The 19436-nt window shown below is 38.7% G+C and overlaps 1 protein-coding gene across 4 annotated transcripts in view; it reads left to right on the top strand.

The window, feature by feature from the left end:
* The window catches only part of ITPR1 (inositol 1,4,5-trisphosphate receptor type 1), a 188037-nt gene that overhangs the window by 38720 nt on the left and 129881 nt on the right, over positions 1 to 19436 (top strand). For all 4 annotated transcript variants that reach the window (XR_014895240.1, XM_085300025.1, XM_085300026.1 and 1 more), the window contains exon 5: positions 17347 to 17462. Coding sequence is in view for 3 of the 4 variants with exons in the window: in XM_085300025.1 (XP_085156151.1) it covers positions 17347 to 17462 (116 nt within the window). In the remaining variant the exon portion in view is untranslated. The remainder of the gene's footprint in view (positions 1 to 17346; positions 17463 to 19436) is intronic.

Raw genomic sequence — 19436 nt, 5'->3', positions numbered from 1 at the left:
CAAAAAAAACACACAACTTTTTTATACTTCAGAGATTTTGAAGTGCCTGTCAGTTAATGTACTTTCCTTCAAGTCATAGTTAAAAGCTGATTTCAAAAAACCACAGTGACTCAGCTGCTTTGAATATCTGTTCTGGTACTGCGGGGTTCATGTTGGAGGCCTTAATATTTTCTCCACCTCCAAAGTTGATTGCTATTGGTGGATACTTTATTGGAAGTAACTTTTGCTCTATGCTAATTTTAGATGTATTTTAAATATTTAGATTTTTATAGATGTGTAGAGGCATAGTACCCTGATATTAATAAATAGAAAGAAAAATATTTATTTATAAATATTTACTATTTTCCAACTGCAAAAGGTAAGCTTGTCTTGTTTTTGTTTTTTTCCCCTGCTTGAAAGTGACTGCTCCAGAAACAGTGCACTTAATGTTTATAGCAGCATAATGCTGGATTATTCTGATCTTTGCTGAAGAATTGAAAACAAGTCCTTTGGATTTTTTTGTGACTGAATCAGTTCAGTTGAAGAAATGAACAGTTTCTCCTACAGTGCTTTAACATCCTCAGATCTGTGTGTTGGTTATACCGTGCCTTTAGGATTATTCCATCAACATCCTTGCATCAGCACTCTTTGAATATCTCATCTCTGCTGTTGTGGGCTCAGATAATTCTTCTGTGTCTTTGTTCCATGTTCTTGAGGACAAGACCTGCCTTGTTGTGTTATCCAGACTCGAGCTCTTTGTCTGTGAACAGTGCTAGTAGCTTGGACAGAGTTAGTTCTAGACAGGTTTTGCCAAATGACTTAGGTGGCCTGGTGAGAGACAGTTACAGATGCATGAAAGGGAATTTTTGAGCAAAACCTGTCTAACATATACCAAAAAAACAAACAGACAAACAAAAAAAACCCCAGTAGATTATACAGGAAAAAAAAAATACGTATCTATCCCGCAGCATGGTAAAGTTGCAATATATCCTTTTATCTTTGTTTGGTGGACAGAAGCTTGAGGGTTCTAGTGAATGGGTGATGGGTGATAGTGAATGTGCATTTGTGGTGATTAAACCAAATAAAAGATCTGTAATAGCCCTTCCATTAGAGGTAGAGTCTTGCAGGACAACCTCTTTAGTCTGAGATTGGGTTTCATCAGGTGATATCCTGTGTGGATTTTTTTTTTATATATACTCACGAGTCTGTGGCACAAACAGCTCTCAGGTTGAGCTTTCTAGATTCACATGGAGTTAGTCTAATTAATCTCTTGATAAAACTGGCTTAATTGCTGAAGTAGACATGTTACTTTGCAATGATCCTGTATTACTAATGTCATTTCAGTGCTAGAACAGGAGACATCGAAATAATCTTATTCATTTTCTCTGTGTTTGCCTGTTGGTACATAGAAGTGTTGCCATGGAGGGAGAGCGTGGGGTGGGAGTAGGCAGGAACCAGCTGCTTTAGGACCATGCTGGGAGAAAGGCTGGAGGAGGATAATGGGAAAGAAATGCATGAAGTCTGTTAGGAACTTCTTGCAGTAAGAAGTTGTGTGCATTTGTTATGGAAGAGCTTTGAAGGCATCTTACGACGGGGTGGATCTTCTAAGAGGAAAACGGGGGTGCCAATCCCTTTTCTGCATTGCTTGGTAGAGAAGAGGTCACAGAATCGAACATTCATGGTGGAGCTCACGGGTCTTTGTTTTTAGCCAACAGTGCCTTGGCAATCTCATACAGCCTTACGTGTTGCTTCCACAAGTACTACTTTCTTAATGATGTGGCCCATAAAGCATATGCAGTACAATTTCATTACTCTTTACACATTGCATTGGAAATTTTTAGGTTAGCCAGCCTAATAAACTTGCTGATAATTAAAACACCTTTACTTGGAATATATTTGTGATCTGGCCAGCTGCTTTGCCTCTATGTAAATATTTTTGTCCCTTTTCATGAACTTAAGTCAGGTGTTGCTATGGCCTGCAGTTTCCATACAGCTTGGGTATATCTGTTATTTGAAGCTAAGATTTAACATAGCTTTGGAAGCATTTTTCTGTTGATCAGATTCCTGCAGAGCAACAAATTGACAGCAGAGGAGTGGAGGACAGAGTGGTGGAAATTATTCTAGGCATCACTATCAGAATTGCATGATCTCTTCTGATTGCTTCTGTGCCTGTTATCTTTTATAAATGGGGTGGAGTGGTCAGCCATCAGGATGACTGAGTACAATGCGGTCTTCCTCAACTGCTCGTGGCATTAGGAAGGGGGTCAGAAATTCTGGATACTGTAAGCAGGAAAGATGAGACAGTGTGATGTTCTTTGTGCTTGGTATCTCTGTCAAATGAAGTGTTGTAATCATTTAGATCCAATTTGTTACAATTTTCCAGTGATTTGTGAAAAGTCTACTAGACCTGACAAAATGGGGATTGTTTGCATCTTGACCAGTGGAGATAGATGTTTAATCAGATTTCAATAGGAGGAAAAGGGTGTTCTGTTGTGGAACTGAAAGATCCATGCTAATCCTACATTTTTATGGCACGGTGGATATGTCAGCAGTCTTCATTTAAATATTTTTCACATAAAAATAAATTGATTTGTATACATAACAAGCATATGGCTTAAGGCTTTCCACTTGGCAGTTATTTGGATGTATTAGTATAGTATATAGTGTATTATTTTATATTTATATATATATATATATATTATATACTACTATATAATATAGGATATTGTTAGTAAAAGTACTGCATGGAGATGTTTGACGAGAAAAACCTGTTCTCTACACTAAGGTTAGGGTTTATGAAGTTACTTAATATTTCTATAGCTGCTCTTAAGTGAAGACTTAAACTTTCTGATGTCAGTAATCATTTGTGTCCCCAAGCATAGGTTGTCTGGATGTGTGGGCCATCTGATGACAATTTTCAAAAAATGTTATTGTAAAGAATTGTAGATAATATGCATGAAAATAGCATAATATTTGGTAAGGTTTGTAGAAGTGCAAGTTCGGGGATGGAATGGAAAAATTCTCAATCTGTTCTTGCTCTGGCAAGTCATGTGCTATGACCTACCATTACACATTCAGTCTTGATATTTCCTTTGAAAAATGTGGTCACAGAATGGTTGAGGTTGGAAGGGACCTCTGGAGATCTAGTCCAACCTCCCTGTTCAAGCAGGGTCACCTAGAGCATGGTAGGCAGGGTTGCATCCAGGTGGATTTTGAATATCTCCAGAGAAGGAGACTCCATAACCTCTCTGGGCAACCTGGTCCCGTGCTCCGTCACTCTCACAGGGAAGAAATTCAGATATTCAGGCAGAACTTCCTGTCTTATATGTTAATCATACCTTAAAATGGCTTCAGCAATCAAAAGCGTTTCTGCTAATACAGATTGAGATTCAGAGCTTTAATCAGAATTAACGTGAATGGGGAAATGAGGCACTCTAGTTCTATTGCCTGCAGTCAAGCATGGTATGCCAAGCAGTTTTGAACAAAAAAAGAAAGAAATACTTTTTTGTGTATAGGAAGTTTGGCAAATGTAGAGTAACTGGAAAAAAATGCTTTTTTATACTTCATATAATCTCATAGGAGATGTGTTTGAGAGATTTAGTCATTCTTCAACATTTTGGTCTTTTTGGCAATGGGTTGCATTTGCTGTGATGAACATCTGACACTGAGTTTCTAGTGTGAGGCAAGCAATTCTTCTGTTTTATACCATAACTTACTAAAGTTCCTGATGTGGAAACTGTAAACTCAAAATGGTTTGTTATAACATCCTAGTGAGATTCAAAATATAAAACAGAGGTGATGACAGAAAATACCATAGTGGACATTAAATGAGAAATGCCTATTGAAACATTTTTTTTAATGACTAAATAATATTGAAAAATACTTTAGTTGTGCATGATGCAAAGCTGTTTGCAAGTACTTTGGGGACAGGATCAGAAGTAAAAGTTTATCTTTACATTCTTGATGTTGTTTTCCTAACCTGAAGGAATGTGAGAAAGACAAGTGTGTGGGAGAGAACAGGAAATCAAATGCACAGGTAGGAAAAGAGGGAGAGCTGACATGCYGCAATACCACAGAGCAGGACCTGARATGTTCCGCTGGATCACAGGCTGTGATAGTCAGCAGTGCCGCACAGCTGCAACAGCATCTGACTAGGGTGGAAGTGATCTCGTTCAGGAACTTATTAAAAGAAGCGCTGTATGCATCACAAGGGAAGTAAGTATTCCACATTGCTCTGAGATGTGGGCTTCCCTGATGAAAATTATCATCTTTGGCCTCTGTGCATTTTAAGAGAGAGAGAGAGGCAAACTGGATATTCACAAGAAATCACACTGGAAAATATGACTGAAGGTAAGACTGAGAGGTGGGAGTTCCTCCCGTATGTGAAAGATATGTGAAAGGAGTTTAATTTTTTTTTTTTTTTGAAGAGAATTAAGCAATTGTTCTCCGTCATGAGAACTGAGGGTTTGTGGGTGGTGGGTTTATGCACATCTGTCCTCTTGGCGTGGCCCTAAGGAGGGTGCAGAACTCCTGCTGCCTTCGGTAGGCTGCTTGTGACCCACTGCCTGGTCCAAGGGCCGAAAACCGCAGTGTGGAGGTGCTCCTCCTGCCACACTGCTGGAGGGTGCAAAGGAGCTCACAGCCTCGTAAGGTCTTTCCCAGTCCTCTCTTCCTTTGACAGTGAAAGATCACAGAAAAGTAATTCACTTCATGYGAGTTTATACTGACCAATATCTTTTGGTTAAGTCTCACAACCCCTCTTTCTTTAAAAAGACCTTCATTTAGTTTGATATCATTAGTGCTCTGATCTTTAATGATTAAAAAAAAAAAAAAAAGGATTTGTGTCTGGATATTTTTCATGTGCAGCTCATGTCTTTGAATGGAAAAGTAGCRGGCTTTTTGAGTATTTTCAAAGGGCAGGAAAGCAACATGCTTAGTATCTTGAAATTCATTAAAAAAAAAGAAAAAACTAGATGCATGGCAGGAAAATAAATTTAAGCCAGTGTTTCTACTAACTTCTTTATCCATATTTTGAGTGACTTACTAAAATTGTGAGTTGGTGAGGAAAGTCCCAAACACTCATCCAGATCTAAAAGCATATGGGAATTCTGCACATTTAATGATAGATAAGTAACTTACTGACCTTTCTCTCACTTAGTTTTCTGTTTCAGCACATAACATATATATTCTCATGTGTTTTGAGGGGAGAATTGGCTCTAATTACTTCAATTATCTTTGGATAAAGTTCAGATATTTAATCAATATAGCTGGCAATTTCTGTGATTAAGCCTTTGGATGGCATCAGTGTCTGTTTCATTTATGATTTGCAGAAATAGCCTTTATTTCTCATTCTCAGGAGGAGTCTAGTTTTTGAGCATCTTTAGTATCAAGAATACTTGCAATATTTTAACTTCCGTCTTCCTTAACCCATGTCTAGTTTAAAAGCATGATAGTTATTTCTTGATTCAGAAGACTGTTGTACTTGTTTCCCCCAAAACATGCTAAAATTATTGTGGGTAAAAATAATCCAAGGGGGTCTACAAATGAGTACAACAGTGAAATGCTAACTCTTATTACTGAGACTTTCTTCTGAAGTCATAAATCTAGAAAGCATTGTTTCAGACCTTCTCAGTAGGAGAGCTGGCATCAGATGGTGGCATTTACTTTTCTATTAGCTATTGGTGCCAAAAGCCATTTTTTAGTGGTTGAAAACAGCAACTGGCACAATAATGGGTGAAATGATACTGTTCAAATGTCACTGTTGATGTAGTTCTTGTGAACTTCTGTTAAATTTACCAGGAAGTGGGAGAGGGCAACAATAATTTTTTAAAATACTCTATCGTGTTTATGCAAGTTGCAGTGTGAGGTGCTGCCTGTGAACCCCTGAGCATGTTTGGGGGGGATTGCCTTCTTTACAGTGAGTTGTCAGCTCAGACTCTCCTGGCATTCCTGGCCAAAAGATTTCATCCATCTGCACTGCTGTTTTCTATATTCTGCGGAATAACAATTGGAAGTCAATAGCATCATCTCTATTGGATGTAACCTGCTTGGTTTCAGTTGCCTCTGCTCTTTCTGAATGCCACAATCTTGTGTAGAAAAAGAAAATTAATCTGAAAGAATGGGATAAACTAGATGTAGATCTGGAAGTAGAGACTGAACAACGTGACAAAATCAACCAGGAAATAGTTATAATACAATTGTTACAAATGATAAGTTTAAAAAAAAAAAGAGAGAGAGATAAAGGAGCAGACAGTGTAAAAAGATGACTTCAGCGCATTTCTATGAACTATTAAGTATATTACTTTTTGGAGACTACTTTCAAAGATAGTATTCATGATCCAAGATGACCATCTTTGCTAACTCTGTTGATATGATTGTAAGATGGGCTCAGATAGTGAGGCAGCTGGCATTAATTAATAGCTCTCGCCAGCCCATCCGTCACTTTGGAATCCAGTTTTTGTCTGCACTGATTGATATGTTCTCATTATGTCAGCTGAAAGATGACTTAAATGTAGAAAATGCCTAATTCTTGTTCTTGATGGAAAGGGGAATTTTCAAAAGGGATTTAGCATGAAACAGCTTGATTAAACGTATTTTCTCAAGACTCTTAAACAAGTACAGGTAGGGGAGTGTGTACGGTGTCCCTGTAATACAATGATCATGCCTTGAAGCTCAAATGATGAGGCAGAGTCTTTTGTGTTCCTTCCCTTGGTGATGCAAATACCTTGAAATTTTGTTGTTATGGTCTTTAGGCTTCACTACAGTTGCATCCCAAGGAGTGATTAAAACCTGGAAAAGCACGTTTTGATTTAAAACAGTATTAAGGAAAAAACCTTGTCTAAATGGTAGTGATAGCTAGGTAAAGTTCTAATCAGTCTTCTGTCAATTATGCATTGCTGTGAAGACCTCCCAGCTGTGTCAAATGTCACATTAATGTGCAGATTTGTTCATCTCTCTGCAGCTGGCAGAAGAGGGGATTGAAATAAATGGATCTGTTGATTCACTCACTCTGTGAGAAGACAACAAATAACAGGCCTTGAAATTTGATGACTGGTAAATATTGTGTTCTTGAGGACAAATTGGCTTAAGAAGTTGGCAGTGCTCAGAGCTGCATGCGCAGGTAGGTGCGTCCTTGCTGACTGCAGGCATAGTGGGACTCCGGCAGGGAGCTGAAGAGCAAAGCCTTGCAGAAGTGGAGCACCTGAGCATAGCGCAGAGAGAATCCCCTTCAGCCTCGCAGTGGCAGGGTGGTACAAAAACCACTCGGTCTAGTACCTGCATGTTCTCACCATAGTGTTAGTGTAATGGTGTTTTTTGGTTCCTTTTGTCTCAGAGGTTGAAGGAAATAAGGCAACATTGCCATGCCACATCGTGGTACCCAAAAGTACCTGTAGTTCTGCGTAATAGTTGGACAGATAAGGTACAGAAGTGAACTGATGTTTTCCTTTACTCATATGTTTTAGGTCTTTGATTTTTGCATGCGATCTGGGTGTTACTAWCGCAAGCTGTTAGAATCCATTCTCCAGGGACATCATCTGTTGCAATAAGCTTAAGGGTCTGAGAAGCTGCCATATGCATTGAAAAATAGATATTAAATTAATACAGAGTATTTATTTCTGCAGAAGGCATATGTTTTGAGCCTATATCAAACATCCCTTGGAGATAGATGATCAAAGCAGGTTGTAAGCCTGTCTTTCTGGAGGGAAATGAAGTAGTGGAGGAGGCTGAAATAATTGGGATATGCAATACTAAAAATTGGGGAGGGGGGTAAAAGCAGCTTAGTCTTCTTTTTTTTGAAGTTGAGAAATGAACAATGTTTTCTTCAGTAACTCTACATTAATACTTGTCGTTATCCAGTAGCATGTAGACAGTTTCATACAGCAGGATTTGGTGATTTTTTTTCAGATTTTCTGTTTTGTTTTTTTTTAACTTTATAGGCTCACTGAACTGAAGTGCCAAGCACCCCATCAGCCTCTCTTTCCAAGCATAATCTGTGGTGATTCTGTTGCCCATGTAGAATGATGGTATTGGATTGTATTTAAATTAAAAAAAAAAATCCAATAAAAATGTAATGTAGGCTCCTGCAGGCTGGGATAAATGCCTTCAGGCCTCTGCTGGCAGTCTCTGCTTCCGTTCATGGTTTCTGAACATTTGTTCTTCCCATTTGCAATCCGGTTTAGTGTAACTGGCGCATTTGCGTTTCTCTTATCCAGCTGTCTGACTTCCTAATACAATGTGGGTTTGCTTCTTTGGCTTTGAGCTTTCACTTGCCTTATTTGGTAAAGGAGTGCTCTTGAGCTGTTCCTGGAAGGGGCTGCTTTACTGGTTTAGAGACTATTTTCCACTTTCATTTTTGGTCTCTACAGCAGTAGATTGTGTTTCAGGAGCAGTGTGGCATGGCTTAACTCTTCAGTGCTGTGGAACTGGAATACTGCAGGTTTTMCAAGTGCTTGGAGTGTTTGATTCTCAGCTGTAAGGCACGAGCGTGCTGATGCAGCTGATCTGGGCAGAGGCAACATCTGGCAGCCCTTGCGTTCACAGCTTTTCAATATAAAATCTGCTTTTAAAATGACACAGTACACCCTTTGGTGCTAAGACTACATTASAGAGGACTCGGCCAAATTTTAATTAGTTGCTTGATTTGTTGGTGTCTTGAGCTCTCTGCCTCAAGAAGGGGAGCAGCATGCACTGAGCAGATCTGGGCAGGATGAGCAGCACTGTTTGATAGGCAGCAAGAGCATCTGTGGTCCCCTGCCAAAGGGGTGGTGACTGTTTAAAATAAGAGGGAGAGGGCCTCAGTAAGTGAGGTGAAAGGCTCAAGCCAAGGATAGGAACAGAAAGGAATGAGGGAAAGTTTTGGATTGAAAAAATGAATGGAGACAGCGGTATTATTCTGTGTGAGCACAGTGCTACTTGGCAGCATGACTTTGCTCCATTCAACTCCAGGATATTGTTCCCTATAATTAAGCCACGTCCACCCGTGTTTTACATTTTTATTTTCTTTACTTTGCTATGCTCTCTCAAATTGTGCTGCTCAGGTCCATTTATGTTAACAGTTTTACTGGAAATCTAAGCACCTTTCTGGATGTTGTGTCCTACTGTCAGTGTAGTACTGGCTGTCTGCTGCCGTGCTAGTGGTAATTGCATTTTTCACAGTTGGTGGTCTTCCATGAGCTCTATGGGGAAGAAAACTTGTGGCATAGTGGAATAGTCTGAAAATGGCATTGCAGTTCAGTGGAGACATATGGCAAAGACTGTGCTTTATTAACTGAATACAAGGTGGAGAACAGTAGGCTTAGGCAGCACTTCTGTAGGAAAGGATTTAGGAAGTACAGGATTTGCAATTTGAATAGGAGGAGTCAATGCTGTGCCATTATTAAAATKCAATTTCTTTCTTGGAATTTATTAAAAAAAAAAGAGAGAGAGCGAGAGAGAAACATTGCCTAAAAGGCTTAGTAATTTTTCCAGTTTTACTCACTGGCAGAGGCTCAGGAAGGCTATCTTGTTTAGTTTTATGCTTCATAGTTCGAGAAAAATGTAAGTCTACTAGAGAAAATCCAGAGAAGAGCAGTGATCAGAAACAAGGTTGATTAGTCTTGTGCTGCAATAGTTGTGGGACTGGGATGYAGAAGTCTGTAATTATGTAGATGACTGGGAAAGGAAGAAATTCTGTTCTACATACCCTAAGGAGAGGGAAAGAAATAATGGGCTTAAATTGCATGACTAAATAGGTTAGGCATAGAAATACTTGAGTGCTGGAATAGATTGCTTTAGGAGATATGCCAAGAATGGAGCAGGCATAGTTAAATCTTTCTCTGAGATGGAGGGGTGAATTTTAAATAAGCTTTCTCAGGGTCTTCCAGTCCCATGATTCTGACATGTGGGTACATCTGTGGAAGTTGATCCAAAAATTGGGAAGATACAAAGCAGTGCAAAACAAAAGAAGAAAAATCAGTGTTTCAGGTGCTTTTTGGTAATGAAGTGTTTTTAAAGCCAAATTGCATTTAAAGAACAAAAATCAAGTTATTTTGTTGAACAGCTGAAAAATTTATCTTCCCCCCACCCGCAACTATGGTGGTTTGTTTCTAATGACATATACACAAAACAGTCTTAAATAGAGACAATTTTTATTCTGTGCAGTCACTTTATTTCTATCTAACAACATAATCATGTTCTCTCTCTCTGCTGYTCCACATTTACACTCTTAAATGGTGGTTGAAATTCGATCTATTTTGTGCTCTTCCTGTGCTCAGGCTGTATGAGAGCTTCTCCTCCTACCCTCACCTTCTGACCCACCAGAAGCCTCCTCAAAGATTTCTGTTGCCACATTTGGAGCAGGAGCTTTGCTCCGGAAAAGCAGGGACAAGAAGCAAATGTGAAAACAAAATTCAGGGGGCTAGCAGCAGAAATAAAATGAAATCCAGCTAGCAGATGAGTATTCTTTAATTTATTACTGGCATAAAATGCTGCAGGTGTACACTGAAAAGGTCTGAATATTTTGATGGAGAGTCTTCTAGGAGTCCTGTTCTCCCACTTGTGTTTTGATACCTTGCAATGGACCTTATGGCAACTATCGAAAGGGAGGTAAACCAAGGATAGTGGAGGGCTTCCTGAGTTAAGAATATAGGTGTCAAGGCTATGACGAAGACTGAAGCCAAAACAGTTAAATGTTGCTGCAGTGCTGAAGTCCATTAGAGTTGCTGAAATCAAAAAATATAAATGCTTCTCCTTGTGGCATGTAATACTTAGTTTTCAGAACCTAGGGGAGAGAAGAGGGAACAGGGGACAAGGAGGGTTGGCTTTTTGACTTGGAGGTTTGCCTCTTGTCCAGATTTCTTTTTGTGCTGGACCAGAGACTGAGATGAGCTAACTAAAGCAGTAAAAATGCTCATGGATATCAATAACCTACTTGAGATGAGGGAGTGAGTCAAAGTGGTATATGTAGTTGTGAACTTCTCTAGTTTTTCATTTTTATGTGTTGTTTTTCTTTTTTCTTTCCTTCAACATTGAGAGGTTTTTCTGGCTTGCGTTTCTGATTGGCCACGAACCATGGTGGTGTTCCAACTGACTCAGATCCTTGAGATTATTCTTGGCTTAACTTAAATAGCTTCTTTTGGTCTAAATTATCCTTTGTCCTTAAATAGGACTGTCCTGTAATCCTTTCAAGGATTTCTGGTATATTTGCTCTGTTCTGAATGATTTTCTACGAGGCAACTTAGCATGCTGTGGTGTATTGTATTTCTCTGCAGTGGTCAGTTGAGGAACGTACTGTCCATCACAGTCCCCTTTCTCCACTGCAGCTGGACTGCCAGTTATCTTGGACTCTTTAGCCTGATGCCCTCGATGTCAAATGGGATGTGCTTTAGCTATATTGATCAAATTTTTTTCCTCCCTCTGCTTGTGTTGCTGTTCCTTGTGCCTTGGTTTTCACTATGCACCTTCAATCAACTTTGCTTATATCAGAGACCAAGAACAGCTGATCTTCCCTACAGATGTTCCCCTTTAGAACTGCCTGTATTTCTGACATCTAAATATTTCTGTCTTTTCTAGCAGCATATTCCTTTTTGAAGGCAACCAAAGAGTTTACATGTGGCAAAACAAACACACACTGCTGTATCCTGAACTCTTTGATATCTAAAATGTTTACTTAAAGATATTTCTCTCAGGTTAGTCTTTGGCTTCTGGAGTGCTTTGCTGCCATTGTGGCCTTGAGGACTTCTGGAGGATTTTCGCTTGAAATGTTGTCACTTGTCTTTGCTTTCACTCTCTAGATTAATCTTGGGTATGAAACGGGTATAMAATCTCATGAAGTGKTTTGTTTGTTTGTTTGTTATTTTTTCCTGCAAGCTGGAACTATGTGCTTGCTCTTCCCTGTTGGAAAAAAGGTTTCTCGCTCAGTTTTCTCTGAAGAGGAGAATGGAGACCAATGGCTGTGGGTTGTTACTGTGAAGTCGCTGAGGGTTCTGTGAAGTTGTACCCTCGTTCGTTTTGTGTTCAAAAAGCCATTGCTTTTAAACGAATGACACATTACAAGACTATTGATTTAGTAGTTATTGATATTCAGTGTCCAGCTCTCAGATGCATACTGTTTTTCTCTGAAATTGCTGTTGCAGTCTCCTCTCATTGTTTAGTGATGTCTCAGCTCTAAGTTGCTAACAATTATGTTATTTCCTGTGTTGTTACAGCTTGAAAAAAAAATAAGTAGTGATTTGCATTGGTAGAACTAAGTACAAATGAGTGCAATGGCAAGTGGTTGGTTGTCCTAACATCTTGCAGATACGAATGGAGGGTGGGTATTTCAACAGAAAAATACATTTAGGTTGTAGATCACAAGGCCTCTCCATTGAAATGTTCATTGCAAGGGTTGTTTTTCCTTTATGCTATTTTACAAAGGAAGTCATTGAAAGCCCTTGAGCCAGGAAAGATATTTAACAGCATGTGGAAGGGAAGTAACAGGTTTGAGAGCAGCAGAAACCTCTAATATGTTTTGTCATGTAATTAATTTGGAGCATGAATGCTGAATGATTGAGTAGCTTTACAGTGACATGCAACAGTGATAAGATCTTTTAACTTGCAATATAAATGCCTTTCTGGCCTACATTTGAATTTTCCCTAGTTGTTGTATGGCAGAACTATTAGCAAACACTAAGAGAGTTGACTTCAGTGCTCTTTCACTGGGCTAAATGTATACAGTTCAAGTTTGTTTTCTAGCTTTTTTTTCTTGAACTCTGATGGAGTGAGCTCTGCTGGGAAAGAAGGTCAAGCTTTTACCTAGTGCATCCTGACAAAATATGTATTTTGAAATGAGTTGCTGTACTCCTCCTAGAAAAGCTTGTTCACTGCAAATTGAAAATGAAGGATGTCTTCTCATCACAAAGACAGTAATTTCAGTAGGATCAGGTTTATCTTTTCTTCTCTTTATGGAAGTTCAGGAATGATTAATAATCCACACATTTCTGTAGCCTCTTTTGTACTGTATTCTTTGAACCTCTTTCRCTGTCATCTATTCATTTTAAAACTTGGAAGGAACAAGTATAGAAATAGACCATGCGGTAATCCAGTGACTTCTGAGAAGCTGAAACTTATCTGTGATTGAATATATGCCTTTTCTTATTATTCTGTATGCCTGTTTCCTGCATGAAAACATTTTACTTTTATGGAAAGGAGGCCTTCATTTTGTCTCAAAATAAATGATCTCTTCATCCATGAGGTGTGTTACCATCTTTGAGTGTACTAAAGCTATGAAACCTTCATAAGCGTAAAGTTGAAAACTTCTATTAAATATTTACAATATATCCACCATTGTTGGCTCTGTTACGTCTTTCTTTGTTGTTATTTTTGTATTGAAAAAAAATGATCCTAATACTATTTTCTAGTGTGAACAGGCTTTGGTGTTGGGGAAATAGCAGGTATCTGACTATAGAAAAGCCTAAAGAGAAACTGCTAAATTCTAATAGGGACCTGTCAATTTTCTTTTAAATTTGGAAATTCCCTACAAAAAGGAGTTTTTTTTATTGCRTAACGAAGAAACAGCTGTGTTGGTGTTAAATGTTCAGCAGATTTTGTAAGTGGCTTATATAAAAGTATCTTCATCTCTATAGATTGCTGTTTTTTGAGGGAGGAATAACTTCTTACTAGACTCTTAATTTTTTTCTTATTTGCTGTTTTTTAGTGTCCAAGTCTGTGTTTAAAAAAGAAAAAAGGCACTGTTTTGTTGCTAAGTAAATATTTGATGCATAAATTCTAAAACTGTAAAAGAATTGGTGAAAATTCTCTTCTAAAAGCTTACACTAAGGGAGATTTTGAGAAATGAGTGAGTGGCATGCTATACAACAAGCCTGGTGGAAACTATGAGTACTTCCAGATAGTGTAGGGAACAGCACACCAATGGCAGATTAAATTGCATATTAGAAGTCAAAACTGGTCTGAGCTGATCGCACTGTAAAGTAGTGATGGTGGAAAGTTTCAATAGTAGCTGGTATCTAGCTGTCACCTAGCACAGGCTAAAAGGCTAAGACACCGCTAAGAGCTTTGAAAACCAGCAGTGCAACATTTAGCACCTTCTGAAGCTGTATTCATGTATAGAGGGTGGACTTGTCATAGTAACATCACTTAATAACCCAAACAAGGAAGAAACGTTACGCAGCGAGGTCTGAAATTACATATGTACGATGTCCGTATAACCTTCATCCATCGTCCTTGTGCATGTGCATCATGAGGAAGTACACAGTTTCACAATCACTGTTTTTTAAACCCTGCAGAATCTTTGCTTTGCTCAGTGTTGAGGCTTGATGATGGTGTTTTGTCACTTAATCAGCAGTTACCCAGTATTTTGCTTTTTCTGCTTATTCAATATGTGAATGCCTTTATTTTACAATGTATTACGCAGATCTGAAAAAAAAAAAGTTTTAATCCCTTCACAGATAAGGATAGTTTTGTACTATGAATATTTCAGCAAGCTGTATACAGTAAGATGAGATTCCTTTGCAGTAAGAGCTTATCAGGAAAACCTTCCACTATGGATAAAGCTTTCTGAATGATTATTCTTAATTTCTGTGATCGGAGTAGGCAGTGGTGTTTTTCAACTGCAGTGAAGTCAGTGAGCTACTTAACTACTCTGACTTTATTTTGGAACTGTTAGAAATTGACCCATCCTTCCGAAGTATAGTATCTGATGAGTAATCTGTGCTGTTTTGCACAGTCATCTGTGGTTGCGTTTGTTCAACTTGCATTGCAGAAGTATTGTAGACCACAGTGATACTCAACTAGCATGTACTTGTGTGTTGATTTTTGTGAATGTATAAACCTATGGCATCTGGAGATCTAAAGACCTTTTGACCATAAAGCTCTTGGGGTTTGATCCCATTCCTAGGTAGGTAAAATATATTCTGTACTAACCAGGACTGTGGTCATTTTAAGGTGAATGACAAATAGGGCTAAGTTTCTCTCTTTCACCGCCGCTTAAGAAATAGATTTCATAGAACAAATATTAGAAAACAAATGTTGGGTACTTTTCATTGTTTGTTTTAGATTTGTAGCTTTTAAACTAAGAAGAAAAACTGAGAAAAACATTTTCCCTTCTTGCATTGGTCAAGGTCGAATATTTTTCCACCTCTCCCTTACACTTCAGGGAAGAGAGGGGGATACTTGCAGTTATCTGTTTAGATTCTGTTAAACTTGACTTGAAAACTTCCTTGGCTGAAAAGGCAGGAGAAAAGTACACTTGCACTGCGGCTAAATCTAGCATACAATTAATTTTTCTATGCAGTTCTGTGTTAATTGCTGTCATTGTGTTAACTGATGGCTTAAGCAAAAATAGAAAATTTTATAAGTCATATGTTGCTTATAATGCATAGTCTTAGCTTAAAGTGCCAGTCTGCAGTGGCTTTTTGAATCCTGTTCTGTACTGTCAAGCTCTATGAATCATCTTTATGCAAATGAAAGATGTCTTTAAGAGAGTGTACCTCAGAAGGGTGGTTCGCACTGAGTTTTCCACTTTCTTGTATGGTCAGAAGTTATGAACCGGTCGTGTCTAAGTGAAGGCATTTGTGGCTGGATCCTCTTTCACATACTCATTTTTTTCATTGTAAAAATAGCTGCCTTCAGCTTGGGGTACCTGACAGTTTGTGCTGTCCTGTGAAGTTATTCCAGGGGTAGGGGAACTCGTGAGGCCCCATGTCCCCTAAGGCCAGGCCAGCTGCAGCGCTCCACATGCCGCCTCATGTTGTTGTCTTTTTTGGACAGCTGCTGCAGTTGTGTCCTAGTTTCTGTGCTGAAATCTCAACAGGAGAGATTATAACTGCAAGGACAGTTATACTCCCCTCTTTCCTTTGGCTCCTTTCCCAGTGTGTACAATTCTYTTAAAGGTCCCCAGTGCCATATCCAACTCCTTACCCCATCTTCTACTAGCTGCCTGGGCCTGCCAGCTAGGTAGACCATGGTAAATGCTGCAGCTGGTTTGCAGTGATGCCTGTGTTGTTGGCCTGTCTGGCAATTGGTGGTTTGCTCTAAGAYGAAGTGAAAATCTGCTGCTATTTTTTCACAACATTGGAAGCATTTTTAGTTCTGAAGAGTTTTACCCTTCTGTCAAAGGTGCTTGATGCTGGCTGATGTGCCTTAGACAGGCAAGCTGCACAAGAGCAGATGGCATTTTTCCTGAAGAGAGTAGGCATGAAAAGTGTGAAGGGGTACATCTGCAAGGGCACAGGGAGGTAAAGTTATTGGGGTTGTCCAAGTGGGGCTGCATCTCCACAGTGCCTCCAGCTTGTGGCAGAGCTGAGCTGACGYGTCTTCACTGTGGGTTTTGCTCCCTTCCAGTTAACGTATGTTTGATATGTGCCTATGCAGGGGAAAAGATAGCTTTCGTTGTTTAAAAAACTTTGTTTTCACTGTTTAGAAAGTGTATCTCCTTAGCTTCCTGCTGCCCAAATTCCAGTACTCACCTGTAAGAGGACATCAGGAACATTTAGTAATACAGTTAGATGCTAAAGGGATCTACACCACTGCCAAAGGGAACAGCTGGTCTGGGTTTTGGGCACCTTGTTTAAACTTCTAAGCTGCTGCTTTAGGCACTGCCTTTGAATAGCTTCATTTAATTTTTGCATTGTCAGTTGCTTAGCAACAGGCAAGAGGGAAAAATAGTAAATGTAGCCAATTTAGTTTCATTACTGATAAGTTAGCATCTCATTAATGTAAAAATGTATTTATAATAAGACTGATCAGCTGTCGTTCCTGACTTTTGCCAGGCAGAATGTTAAACAACATCTATGTACTCAGTAAAGAAGCTGACACCCTAACGCATTTGCTGTTACCTCTGAGCTGTGTGTTGAACATCTCTCTTTGTGTTTTCATTGTATTATTCTGGGGTATTTTGTTCTGCTGCCACTACTTTTATTATGTGAGCATCTCTGATTTTCTTTGCTTTATTTTTTATTTATTATCTTTGCCTTATTTTCAGCAATAGAAAGGATTTGATGAAAAATCTAAATCTCGTAAGCCTAATACTATTTACGTGAAGTAATGCTACTGCTAAAGGACTAAAAACTAAAAGTTGAAAATGTGTTTAAAAAAAAACGGGGGAGGGCCTGGGAAAACAYTGAAAAGCATTACCATTTTAATATGGTAGGACTTTTGACAGGGACAGACTGCTTTTAAGTTTTCTGTTCTTGCATCAGTAGTTTGGCAGCAACAGTTAAGTTTTTATCATTCATGGGGAAGCATTCCTATTGTCCAAAAAAGCATTTGTCTGCTCAAGAGCTCTGTGGAATTTGTTTATAATCCTTTCGTTGTTGCTGAAATGTTCAGATAATTTAGCAATAGAAATGCAGATAATGATGATTTTTTTTTCCCCCCGATGTGTTTTTATAGATTGCCTGTTTAAACTATGTCCTATGAACCGGTACTCTGCTCAAAAGCAGTTCTGGAAAGCGGCAAAACCAGGAGCTAACAGCACAACAGATGCAGTGCTACTCAATAAACTGCACGTAAGTATTAATGGTTAAGCTGCTGTTGATCATAAAGACACTCACCCATATTGCTTAAAATAAGTATATCTAGCAAACTTTACACACCTAAGCAGAGAACACTGAAAAACTATATATAAATCAGCATACAGAAATCCTTTTGAGACATGCACTGAGATCTAACTCTGAACGTTCTCTGGTTGATGACCAATTGTTGAGGGGCTGTGTGTCCTGCTGCTGATCTGTACAATACTGGGTTAGTTCTGTGGTGGCCATTTATGCTTTAGTCATTATTCTGCACTATGCTGGTACTCTGTGTGTATGTTTTGAGTAGTAAGAATATTAAAATACGACCCTTCAAACAACTACGTGGAAGGGTCGATTCTTGGGGATCATATCTCAACACACTAAGTCATGGAAGCTCGCTGTGCTGATACCTACCCTCTGAGCAACTTGTCTGATAGATGCTTTGGGGTTCCTCGTACAAATTTGCTATTAACCTATGTAAGGGTTTATGGGTTTAGACCCAGAGTAACTATAAGGCCACAAAATTCCTCCTGTAATAGCTTGCAATCTTTAGCATTTCTACGGGTAAAATGTTGGCATTCAGCAGTTGAAAACCCAGTAAGRAAGCTGATTGCTGTTTTTAGAGTTCCTTAAAAAAAAAAGGGGGGGGGGGAGGAGGAGAAAAAAAGCCAAGTAACTTAAATACCATCTGTTGACTTTAGAGTTAAATAAACTACATGTTTATCTTAAAATTACGTAGTTAAAGTACTTCATGTCAAAATTACAATTCTAAATATTTTTAGTCTCCTAAAGCCTATGTTAAGCTCATTGTAGACTGAAATACAAAATGGGCCCTGTAGGAGAGTGCCATTTGCTGATTGCCATATGGCTGCCTTACTCTTGTGTTTCACAAAGACTGAGCGGTTGACTCATTTTGCTTTTGAAAACATAGTTTTATAAGCTAGAAGTATTAACTTGGCAAGGAAAAAGTTATTTTTATACTGGCTGTAGCACGAAGGTTCCTCACTTGTGCCTCATTTCTACTGTCCCTTTAATGATGATGATTTAAAAAAAAAAAAAAAAAAAAAAAAAAACACTAATGTAGTTTCAAGATTTAAGTATCAGATGATTCTGGCCTTTTTTGGTGTATAAAGGAGAGGAGAGGAAAAGACAGTTTGCACTCCCAAGATATATATGTATTTTATGGAAAAATATGTTCTAAATAATGTTGAAGAAARATGCCTTATAATTGTGCTGGGTACAATTTCATTTAAAGCTGTCTTCTCTTTCCCCAGTACATTCCAATTCAGGTGTTTGGGACTTGTGCTTCCTCTTCTGACTTGCAGGCTAATACTTTACCATTTCATGAAGGGAGCCTTCTGTTGGAAGTATTAGGATTAGACTTTTCCAATATTTAGACACAGCTGACTGGTTATACAGAGATGTGCTACCATGCAAATGAACAGCTTGATTTGATGAAAGATTTTGATTACTTTACAATTCTTTTGGAAATCGTTTAAGCTACATCACTTTCCCATAAAAGCTAAGCTAGAATGTGTGCCACATCAGGGCTTTGGTGACCTGGGGCTGTTGCATGACTTTAAAAGAAGTTGTTCCTATGTACATCATTCATAAATCAAAATTTCGTTTTCTGCCAATTATAGGGTACATTTGTCGTCTTTTCTGTTTATTGGTGCATGGAATGTACTAAAAAAAAMCTGTTGTGTACAGTGTGTGTTGGGGAGGGAGGAAGGGAACAACTATGCCCCAAAACATAAGTGCAATTGTTGCCTTTGCCCATGATTAGATTTCTTTATCAGTGCATGTAATTTCTAATGAAAATGGTGATCCAAGAGGTATTCATCATCAGTTGCCTTTTTTGGCTTCTGTTTGTCTACTGGTGGAATTTATTATCTACTGTGGAGCGCTCAATGCTGAGGTCAGGTTATTTTAAGTTAATGCCATTTAAGGGATTTAAAATCTGGGACA

This window comes from Rhea americana, unplaced genomic scaffold, assembly GCF_003343005.1.
Source record: "Rhea americana isolate MKP2758 unplaced genomic scaffold, rheAme1 scaffold_16, whole genome shotgun sequence".
Classification (NCBI taxonomy): Eukaryota; Metazoa; Chordata; class Aves; order Rheiformes; family Rheidae; genus Rhea; species Rhea americana.
Note: the sequence above shows the minus strand (reverse complement) of the source record. Positions and strands in the feature narration are given on the sequence as shown.